At 39.5% G+C, this 11730-nt stretch overlaps 1 protein-coding gene across 1 annotated transcript in view; it reads left to right on the top strand.

Annotated features, from left to right (window-relative positions):
* Positions 1–460: 460 nt before the first annotated feature.
* frzb (frizzled related protein) overlaps positions 461–11730 on the top strand; it is a 22990-nt gene continuing 11720 nt past the window's right edge. The window contains exons 1-2 of the mRNA XM_005745537.2: positions 461–887; positions 8417–8665. Coding sequence (XP_005745594.1) covers positions 683–887; positions 8417–8665 — 454 coding nt within the window. The 5' untranslated portion in view covers positions 461–682. The remainder of the gene's footprint in view (positions 888–8416; positions 8666–11730) is intronic.

Here is an 11730-nt window from a genome sequence, read left to right as displayed (position 1 = left end):
ACAGCTGCACGCTGTATGCGTCCTCCCTACATACTGACAGCAATCTGAAGCACAAAATCCAAAGTTGGCGCTATCGTCTGAAAATGGTCAGGTACAAGGATTTTCCCATTTGTTACGGACATCACTTTCTGCAGTAGATGCCGTTGATAACACTTCAAGTGTTTTCTAATATTAAAAAAAAAGACAGATTTTACTTTTCTCACGCTCTTACCTTCTCTTAAAGTTAACTGTATGAGGTCTAGCCACTGATTTCGTAAAATGTAATGACACACACACACACACACACACACACACACACACACACACACACACACACACACACATCTACGAGCTTTTCACGGCTTTACTCGTGTTGATTTTTCATCTAAAAGGAATCTATCTTTTAGTATGGAGGATAAGAAGGGGGAAAGGAGAGGAGGAGAGGTGAGACGAGTCCAGGAGGGGAGCTGGAGAGAGAAGGAGGGATAGAGGAAGAGGAGGAGGTTGAAGTGTGCATAAGAAAGCAGCTCCTCCCTCCCGCTGTCTGCGGACCGGACGGCAGCAGCAGAAAAGCACCAATCAGCAGGAAAATCGCGTCTAATTTGGGATTTAACTCGAAGTGAATGAGCGAGTCTTCACCGGAGCACGGACCTGCGCTGCCCTCACTTCACTGTGCCCCCGTACCCTCTGTGAACCGACCGACATGCTCTCTCTGGGGCTCGCCGTGTCTCTGCTGGCCGTGTCCTGCGCGCTGTGGCCGGCTGCGGTCCGGGCGGCGTCCTGCGAGACGGTGCGGATCCCGCTGTGCCGGTCCATGCCCTGGAACATGACCAAGATGCCGAACCATCTCCACCACAGCACGCAGGACAACGCGGTGCTGGCCATCGAGCAGTTTGAGGGGCTGCTGGGTGAGTTACTGCCCCTCAGTGCCCTAATAAACTTTTTTTAATTGGGCAGTTAATTAAGTCATTGAAGAACCTGGTGTGTAATTAATTGACCGTAGAAGCAATCGCACAGTGATTTTTCAGGTTCTCATGAAAACATGTAAACGTTTTCCCCACAACTTTATTTTTAACTTACTGTTCACGGTTTTTGAAGTTGCTAATAAGCAGTTAAAGCGCTATTTTAGGGCACACAGATTAGTTAACAAGTCGGGCAAAGGCTGAAACAGCCTGGGATGACCTTTTTATCATCTGCACGTTGCCTTGACATTAACATAAACACCTGACCAATCATAACATCTCTGTAATGTTATTTGGCACATAACTCAGAAATGATGAAATTAAAGTAAGGAGGCTTTAATGTACATACAGAAAGTGGAGTGAAGAACAGACACTTGAATAGGTCACTTCTCTAAAATTACCAAGTGTTTTTTCCAGGGCCGTAATCATCATATATATTTGAGGGGACATATGCCCCCAATCAGATATATTCACATTTCCAACCCTCCAATGTACTTATGGAAACCATAAAAATAGTTTTTCTTCTGTGCAATAACAGATAATACTGATTACCCAAAATACTGATTAGTGAATGTTATCATGAACTAAATTGATGTCCTTATAATAATAATTATTATTATTATTATTATTGTTGTTGTTGTTGTTGTTGTTGTTGTTGTTATTATTATGTTATTATTATTATCATTATATGCACAGCAGTGGGTAGGTATAATCAGTGTCAAATACTTTACTTTGCTTTATTTACCTTCTTTCTTCTTAAATATGCATGTAATTGGGATTCAGTAATATTTTTATATCAGCTGTTGACCACCTGACCCTCAGACTTAGATCTCTCACCCCCAGATGTTGACTAGTAATAAATGCTAATCAAATATAAACTAATAAAATACTAACTACTGCCAAGTATTTCCAGCAGATCTGCAGGAAAAATGTCAGGACGTTTTGTGGTGGAGCAGGGCTGGATCTGGTCTGATCACTGAAACCATCGCTTCACTTAGAGATTATGGAAACCTTTTTCTTTTTTGGCTGCTGTAGCAGTACTCTGTAATGGAGCAACCATATTTTTGAACAGTTGGTCAGTGACAACCCATTTTCTGGTCTGACTGTAGCACTAATCCAAGACAGCCCACATCAGAATTATAGCTGGCTACAGGAGGAGGAACCTGAGCATTTTCAGCCTCTTGGGTTCACATGAATTTGGTTACAAGAGCGTTCAAGATTCTGAAATGATCTCCGAGCTGTGGACGTTGTCCAGGAAAAACAGGAATTTCAATTGTTTTGCCGCAAGGGATGACATTCCATTTTTTTTCTAATTAGCCAGCCAGTTGACCGTGAAGAATCATAGCATGAGTTGGTTTGAATACTGGAAATTGAATTCCTGGTATTTCCTAAAAAATTCTTGACAAAAATCTGTTTCCATTTTCTGGGGAAAATACCTGCGGTATAGTAAAGTTTGAAAATGAGCCCGTTTGGCATCATTTTTAACTGGTTGAGAAGCTTGTAGTACAAAAGACTGATTTTTAAACCAGTGCGTTAGTGTTCAAACTTGTGTACATGTATCTGGCATTTCTGATGGAAACATCTTTGTAATTATGTATTATTTGCAGTTTTGAATAAGATGGTAGTCTAAATATTTTTATTCAACCAACAATACACCTGAGGCAAAAGTCATTTTTTTAGTAAAGCTGTCAAACACTCATGGTTTTAACTAATCAGTCGGCTAAATTAATCCTTTTTCTGTCTTTCTTCCATATTCAGGGTATATAACCGAATGACCAAGGAGCACAAACAAAACAACACAACCACACTCATTCAAATAGTGCAAAAACTATTCGGCTCTTTCCATTTTCTGTTTTATAACACTGTGAACAAAATGTCGGTCCATTTGCTTTGTAGGAAGAAACAAGACTTGTGAACATGTCACTTTAGACTGTGGGAACTTTTGATGGCCATGTTAGTTGTCTGGTAGTAAATTGTAGGCAAAAATAAAAAATCAATCAGGAACATAATCAGTGGAGTAATTGACAGCAAGTTCTGACCCTGCTTAACCCTGCCTGGAGGCTTTCACTTTTCAAAGGTTTTAGCTTTGGCAGGCGTGGAGTCAGCACACTTAGCAGGTAAGCTGACCTTAATGCCAGCAGACATCAGCTGGTCACCTATTGCATCCAATTGGCAAATTTTAGTCTTTAGACCTCTGACCTCATGTTTCTAAATATTAGAAGTATGGCCGTCTGTACCGACAACACTCATTTACACATAGTTTTGAAAGTGCTGCGTTTTCTGAGCAGAAATCTTTTTTCAGAACTAGAAATAATGAGAACCTTGGAAAATGGCACAGAAGTTATTATTCATTTATTTTAAATGACCACCTTCTCTTCATTTTAAGCGTGGCTTGTTGAGCTATAAATCCTGAGCAAAACTGTAAAAACTGTAGGATTATGGGGTTGTTTTTTGTTGTTTTTTTTAAGATAAAGGGGCCTGTTAATTTTACTTAGATATAATAGGAGGTATTCTTCCATTGAAGGGGACTGATATGCTCCTTTGTTATTATTTCCAGACTCCATGAGAGTAGCTTTGTGCGGCTCAAAGTACAAAATAATCCTTATTCATTTTACACTTGAATGTCGGTGCAGTGCTTAAGTTCACGTAAAAACGCGCCCTACTAGCTTGCATGCCTTTAAGGCTACTACTACTACTGCTGCTACTACTAATGATAATAATAATGATAACTGGAATAATTTAGCCACACATAATAACAGTTCAACTACAAATCTAAAAGTCTCCCATCAGGGAGACTGTTTGCCTGATAAGTTAGCCCCACAGTGGAAATAAATAGGATTGGTTCCTTTCGCATATTAAAGAAAAAGTTATTCTTGATTCTTTGTCTTTTGAAATTGCCATGGTGCAATGCACAGTCTCACTACTTATTTCACTCATATATATTCTAGCAAGTCAGGTTAACAAAAAACGTTATTTTTATTGCAGGTGACTTTACATTGGTTTTGCATTATATGATTTAAAAGTAGTTCAACCACATGAAATGTTACAGTTTTACTGTAGCTGCTAATCAAGGCTAGTTAGCTCCTTAAAACAATAGCTTTAACTTTTTTCCCCTCATTATGATTTTATTTTCACTACCATTTGATGTATGTGGTAATTCAGTTAAGTAAAAGTTTCTAATCCATCAGACCAATACAATTAGGCAAATTAGATTTAGATAGTCTTTTCTTCTTCCACTCAAGTGGAATAGGTCATTATAGAGGAAAGTGGAAGTAGAATCGCCTCAGTCAAAATGCATGAAATTTACATTTATTAAGTAAACTGTAACAGGAACTGCCTCGGAGCATATCTGCGGATATCAAATATTACTATCTCTCTGTAGGATTTGGCAAGTAACATTGCTTTTCAATCCTGCACGTTCTCTACACATGCCATCACTGTCTGGTTAAAAATAAACTAACTAAACTAAATATGAGTTCTGATTACAGGTTTGGGCAGGCTGCCACAGTTAGGTTTGGTTTGGTTACTTTGGCTGATCTCCTCCATCCATACTAACAGCAGTTTGAACCATAAATTCCAAACTTTCAGAGGGTACCTCTCTCCTGACCTACTCCTTACATATTAACTCCATAATTAAAATGTTTTGCTTCAAAGAGTCTTCATTACTCTACTATACCTGTTGCCACTGATTTCCAGTCCAGGCCTTGGGTAATTTTCCGTGCCTCAGTTTTTTTTTTTTGCCCTGTTCCCTTTCCTTAAGGATGGGTTCTTGACAGCCACCCTTCTACTGAGACCGGTTATGATGATGCCTCAAAGAGCCAAACAGTAGATCAGAGGTCCCCAATCCCAGTCCACGAGGGCCGGTGTCCCTGCAGGTTTTAGATGTGTCCTTGATCCATCACAGCTGATTTAAATGGATAAATTACCTTCTCAACATGTCTTGAAGTTCTCCAGAGGCCTAGTAATGAACTAATCATGTGATTCCGGTGTGTTGACCCAGGGTGAGATCTAAAACCTCCAGGGACACCGGCCCTCGTGTACTGGGATTGGGGACCCCTGCAGTAGATGGATCAGTGGAAGGGCCAGATGCAGCTCTCAGGTTCTGTGTCAGGCTGGATTTCTTTTATTATTTATTTAAGAGATACTGTGTGTAAAATGTCACCACTAGATGTCAGTATATTGCAGTCAACTGAATTCTGTTTCAAGTGCTTAATTGAAGCTAAGGTAGCGGCTGTGGGACAGACAACTCGTGTGAGTGGTTGAGGATTTCCTGACCTTTTCTGTTAGTAAACGCTGCTTTCTTGCTGCTGTTAGTTGCTGCTATCCTGTTGGATCCTTAACACTTGGCGAATACACGGCCATCACGTGAGAATCTATTGACAAATAACTGTGACAACATCAGAGTAAATAAACCCGTTTATGCACATATATATATATATATATATATATATATAATGTGTGTGTGTGTATAATTAATTGGTGTGTTAGCATACTAAACTTTGCTAACTTAAAATGGTAAATAAGATACTTTAAAATAGGGCTGTATAATAATGTCCTTGTTGTAAAAGCCAACCTTTTTCTTACTTCAAACCAGCAGTTTGACTTAAATTCTTTTATCCATTTCTACAACCATATTTTGAATTCTTTGCTAATGTAGATTTAAATTTGAAATATGTATAGGTGTTCATTCTTATTTTTTCTCTAATCGGATCATTTCTCCCAGTTGTTTAACTTGTAATAAGCGACCGTTTCACATTTCCATGTGAGACAAGCATTGATAACTGCATATGTGGTCACATTCATCAGTAATCTTCACTATTTGAGGTTTCTGCAGTCTCATTTCCTGCCATATTAGTTCATAATTTATCCATGTCTGTCTTCAATAAATACATTTAGGTGCTGGCTGAACTTTGAGCTTGGCTGAGGTGGGCGGAATGAAGATTTTAAAAAGTGGTTAAAAAGGACTCTGCTTTAACCAGAAAAATGTCCTAATGAAAGAGCTCTGGGCCAAAAACCAGGAAGCAGTTTGAGGTCACAAGTTCAAGCTATTTCTGTGACTTCACTGTGAAGTGGTACAGCCAAACCTCAGACCCACTCTGCAATAAAAGCACTGATCCATCCTTTACTCAGTGCTAAACTCTTTCTGGTCTCATCCTGTTTGAAACATGCAGCAGGATGGCAGATGGTAAAAGTCCAGTGTTTGTTCAGCCAGGGGTCCCTGAATGCACCATGTCTTCACTGACATGAAGAAGACATGAGTCTATCTAGAGGGCTCAAATTAAGTGAGCTGAGACTGAACAACCATCCTTAAATATTTCTACAACAAGTGTGGATATGAAAGCTTCTTGGTCATAGCATGTAACGTCCCATATGGAAAAGAAATAGTAAAAACTTATAAATGATTACTCATGAAAGTGGCCACTTTCTCATTACTTTCATACATTGTTTTAGTAAGTATCCAAAACATACAAGTTTCATTATATAATTTTTCAAGGGATCTTATATCTGTTTTCACTCTTATATGCTTTTCATACAAGTTTCACACAAGACAGATACAAACTTTATAAGATTTATATATATCTTTTCCATATGGGGTTATTCTGAAATACCATTTAAAAGGTGAAGAATTCCCAGTGGATGAGCACTTGGTGACAACCGCTCTGTCTTCCTTTTCTCACCCCAACCGGTCGTGCCCAGGGCTGGACTGGGACAAAAATCGGCCCCGGCATAGAGACCGGCCCACCAGGTATTATAGGAAAAGTCATAAAGCCTTTGAATGAAAACAAACGCTGTTGTGACAGTGATGTACAGTCTTGTTGGTATATGTATGATTTCTATACATTTTACGTCAGATAAAAACTTTGGTTGAAAGATTCAGATAATTATTTAATAAAAGCTAGAAATTTTAAATGAGAATAAGAAAGTATTTCTTTGTGCCCCCCTTTCCCTGTTAATGCCCTACCTGCCCCCTGGCAACACTTTGCTAGACCCGCCCCTGCACAGTTACCAGCTGTCAGCTACTTAGAAAAAGGATCCTGGTGTTATTTGTCTCTCAGAAACAGTTCATAACTTCCCTTCAACTCATTCATGTCACCTAAAAGGTAAACCTGTTTCTCCATCACAGCTCTGATGATTCAGTAAGGACATCTCCTGGTTTCATCTTCATGTTTCCCTCTCACCACATATCCAAATCGACATCATGACCAGCAGCTTTACAGCTGTGGCTCCAGCAAACATCAGCTGATACTAGAAATGAATATGAAATAAATTCTAACAACAGCTGATCAAGCTTAAACGTGCTGCTGTTGTTTAGCGCGACATCCGCTGGTTTCCTCTTTCTGGCGCAAAGTGGGCGATAAACAAACAAGAAAAAAGACGAAAGACGCAGAATAACTCCAGCTATGTCTTTTTCCATTCTAGCTGAAGTCCGGGACAAACTGTGTTCCTTTTCAGCTCAATATGAAACTCATACTATTTTCTCTGAATGTGGGACGATTCCGTTTTTTACAGGACAGTTGGCAACTCTACTAACTAACCTTATGAATAAAATAAAGTTCACTGTCAGTAACATCATAGCACCCACCCAGCTGTATAGAAACTCTGTCATGCTAGCCAGTAGTACGAGTTATTGTACTAACTGACTCACTATTAGTGAAAAGTGTGGAAGGTCACTTTATTAATGGGTCTGTTTGAAATGGAGCAGCGAACTTTTGGATGCCCTCGTCTTTCTCCAGAGTAGGAGTCACAGGAGCTTCCAGTCAGCATCACCAATGACTTGTGTTGCTACCACATGGATTTAAAAAGAAAATAAAAAAGATATTTCCAGGATGGACACCATCTGCTAAAAATGTCTGTTTTTTAAATGCTTGCAGGTGTTCACAACATATTTTCCTAAGTGCTCCAATTTGTCCTCATTATTTATTTATTTTAACCATATAAGATATTGTGTAACTTTCTTGAGTAACATTGCATATTTACATGTGGGCTGTAATCCATAAATATTGTGACTAAAGCTGCCTCTGGCAAAACATCTGTATTTAGAGCTATTTGCAGCTATTTTTATTGCAAAAAGACATCTTTCCACCGATTCTGCCTTTATATACAAATCCATGGAAAAATGTCTTTATACCGCTTGATTGCTTGGATGCTCAAAAATATTGAGTTTATGGAGGGAGGGTGTTGGATGTACACGGAACTCATATACACAGAGTGAGAGTGGGAAACTACACTGACCTTATTTTACCTTATTTTACCTGGAAAAATCTCAAGTTCTACTTAAAACAGTACAATGGCATAAGAGTTCACACCAGGTGTACATGATACACCTGGTGTGGGCGGGGGAGTGACTCCAGGGCGGGTGGACTAAATTCAATAGCTGCCACCCCACTGATTTCTATTTTGTCATTTCAGCTGCTCATCATTTATGCTCTCTAATGAAATTGCACATATAACCTGTGTTTCCCTTCTTCTTCAAGGTACTGGTTGCAGTCCGGATTTGCTCTTTTTCCTATGTGCCATGTACGCGCCAATCTGTACTATTGACTTCCAGCATGAGCCAATCAAGCCCTGTAAGGCAGTGTGCGAGCGGGCGAAGCTCGGCTGTGAGCCGGTGATGAAGCGTTACAACCACAGCTGGCCCGACAACCTGGCCTGCAGCGAGCTGCCACTCTATGACCGTGGAGTCTGCATCTCTCCTGAGGCCATCGTCAAGGCAGACGGACCAGGTACACTCATTCATTTGTATTATTGCTGTTATATGTGTGGCTGCCAATTTTGACCCGAGACAGCCTAATTCTGGAAATTGTTCTTATGTTTCTGTTTTGTTTTGTGTTTTTGTTTTTGTTTTTGTTTCACCATCACAAAATGATGTTGACGTTGACAAAGATTATTAAAAAATCTTTTAAAAAAAGCACAAAATCCAAAGAGGGGGGAAAAATATTAAGCAAGTAATCACCATTTTTATAACTAATAAGACCTATTTCCAATGCTAATGTTCATGCTGGTACTTGAAGGATGTCCTTCATTTAAAAGTGCAAGAGACAGTAAAAGGATGGTAACAGGAAGCTGTTCAGTGACTCTGGCTGACGTGCAGAAACATTAAAAACAACATAAAAAAAACCACTTTAAAATCAGCTCCTTTTTAGAGGTCCTGAATGAAGGTGTGAGTGAGCATGACCAAATGATTGATTCAAATTTAAAATGTAATCTTTATTGAGCTTTTTGGATAGTGAACATCAGCTTGTGAATAAAAAGTTCATAAGATGATTATTTGAAGCCAGACACTGTTTAATTCATGTATTTGACCACTGAAGTAAAATGTAGCAGGCTCTAACCTCTTACTAATACCACATACCAGTGTCTGTCAGCATGACCAAAGACTGTGAAAGATGGATGTAGCTACAGTAACATGAGCCCCTGATTGCTTCTGCCATTGCCTTTTTGGTATTTTGAGACCAGATGTGATAAGAAAGGGGTGACTTTGATAATCCTGCCTTTCCAACACTTAGAATGACCAAAATTACAAAGTGGACATGACGTTTTATTCCATATCACTCAAACCATAAACTCAGAAAAGTGTTCATACAGGTCAGGGCTGATGCCAATTTTCCTGCAGATTTCTAAAACACCGACCCTTGTAGAAAAGAAGACGGATTTAAATTGCTTTGCATTGGTTTCTATTTTTCAGACCTGAAAGCTATGTCCATCTTTCATAGTGTCTGTAGTAATGAAAGGACTATCTGCATTGGAAGGTTAGCCTTTTCACCAAAGATATTCTGAGTGTCTCCTCAGAATACAGATATTGCTTCACTATTGAGATTTTTCTGAATCAAACATCACTTGTTCACGTGATGGCCCTTCATTGCTATTAAACACAAACGTTTTTCAGTCTCACAGATTTGTAGCATTTGAGTTTAATTTAAAACATTGGGTTTTCATTATTTAACATAGTTTCAGGATATTTTTAGGAATTCTGTCAATTTCAACACAACTTTTGATTTTGAATGTGTAATTAAGTAACAAAATGACTCTGCAGATTAGTGACATAAGTGCCATAAAGAGCAGCTATGTTCCATGACCAGCAGATGTGGCTGGTTCTGCTGGAGGTTTCTTCCTGATAAAAGGGAGTTTTGTCTTCTACTGTCACCAAAGTGTTTCTTCATAAGGTGTTCATCTGATTGTTGGGGTTTCTCCATGTTATTGTAGGTTTACAATAGTGCAATATATATACATTGGCAATAACCATAGCAAAGGTGATCCACAAAAATTATACCATGTATGATATCTTTAAGAGTGAATTATGACAACATGAAAATGACTCGTACTCCAGTTCTTGCATAGTAAAACCAGTGACATCTTAAATGGTATGAACTGCACTCTTTCTTTTTTCCTCCCGAGAGTCTCAACATGGAGGCTAACTCCGACGAGGATCGCTCACTGCAATTTTTAGTATATATCAGTGTTTTCTATCATGCTATACTACTCTCAGCAGTTTGTTTCTGCTCCCTCTCAGATAACATGAGTCATTCCCTGTCCAACTTCACTCCCACAGACTTTCTCAAAGAGCTCCTTGATACAGGAGGCCCACTCATTTTACACTCAATAAAACCCTCACTGTCCTCTGCTCCTTCAAACAGATCCAGGACCAGCAGGTCCAGAAAAAACCTTCATCTCAATCCCCTTTACCTCCATAACGATACACCCACAAATCTCTGTTCTGCCCCAGCTTGGCTTGGCTCAGCGGGGCTTTGGGATTTTCCCTTGGTGTAATTTGTTGGTTTGCTGAGGTTCTGTCGGGGTGAATCATTTAAGTCATTCCAGTGATTTTCTGTGGGACTCTGGTCTGCATGTTGCTTTACAGAAGTATGTCTACAACTAGAAGCAGCTGCAGTTTTTCAGTGTATTGAAACACCAGCTCACAACCCCAGTTACCTTTGCACGCCTAGAGGTACATGGATGCATGAGAACAGAGACTTGTACCATAAAGCTAATTCCCAGGTCATTATCAGTGTATTATGCTTTTCCCGTGATTGGATGCCACCCCACCTGCAGGCCTCACTTGTCTCAGTAAATGTCAGCGTTCATGATTCCACCATAAGATAGAGACTGGGCAAAAATTGCCTGCGTGGGAGAGTTCCAAGACGAAAGCCACTGCTGAGCAAAGGAGCTTGTCTCAGCTATGCCAGAAAACATCTTGAGAAATTCCTCTGTGGACTGACGAGACAAAAGTTGAACTTTTTGGAAGGTGTCTGTCCCATTACATCTGGCGTAAAAAAGTAACAGAGCATTTCAGAAAAGGAACAACATACCAACAGTAAAATTTGGTGGTCATGGTGTGATGGTCTGAGGCTGTTTTGCCGCCTCAGGACTTGGTAGACTTGTTGTGGTAAATAAAAAAATGCCGTCTACCAAAACATCCTAAAGGAGCAGAAGGTCCACCTCTGAATGGCTTAAGAAACACAAAACTAAGATTATGGAGTGGCCTAGTCAATGTCTTGACCTGAATCTGATTGAGATTCTGTGACGTGACCTTAAGGAAGTCAGACTTGAATTTTGAAATGAAATTATGCCAAACTTTTTTTTAGAGAATTTGGCTATATTCCATTCAACACAGTGCAAATGGCTTGTAACTGAAAAACTAAAATGTACAAAAATGGTCCCAGGGCCAGAGAGGGGTTAAAAAGGTGGTTCATATACAGGGAGTGCAGAATTATTAGGCAAATGAGTATTTTGTCCACATCATCCTCTTCATGCATGTTGTCTTACTCCAAGCTGTATAGGCTCGAAAGCC

The sequence above is a fragment of the Pundamilia nyererei genome, unplaced genomic scaffold (assembly GCF_000239375.1).
Source record: "Pundamilia nyererei isolate P.nyererei 1_Seehausen unplaced genomic scaffold, PunNye1.0 scaffold00160, whole genome shotgun sequence".
In the NCBI taxonomy this organism is placed as follows: Eukaryota; Metazoa; Chordata; class Actinopteri; order Cichliformes; family Cichlidae; genus Pundamilia; species Pundamilia nyererei.
Note: the sequence above shows the minus strand (reverse complement) of the source record. Positions and strands in the feature narration are given on the sequence as shown.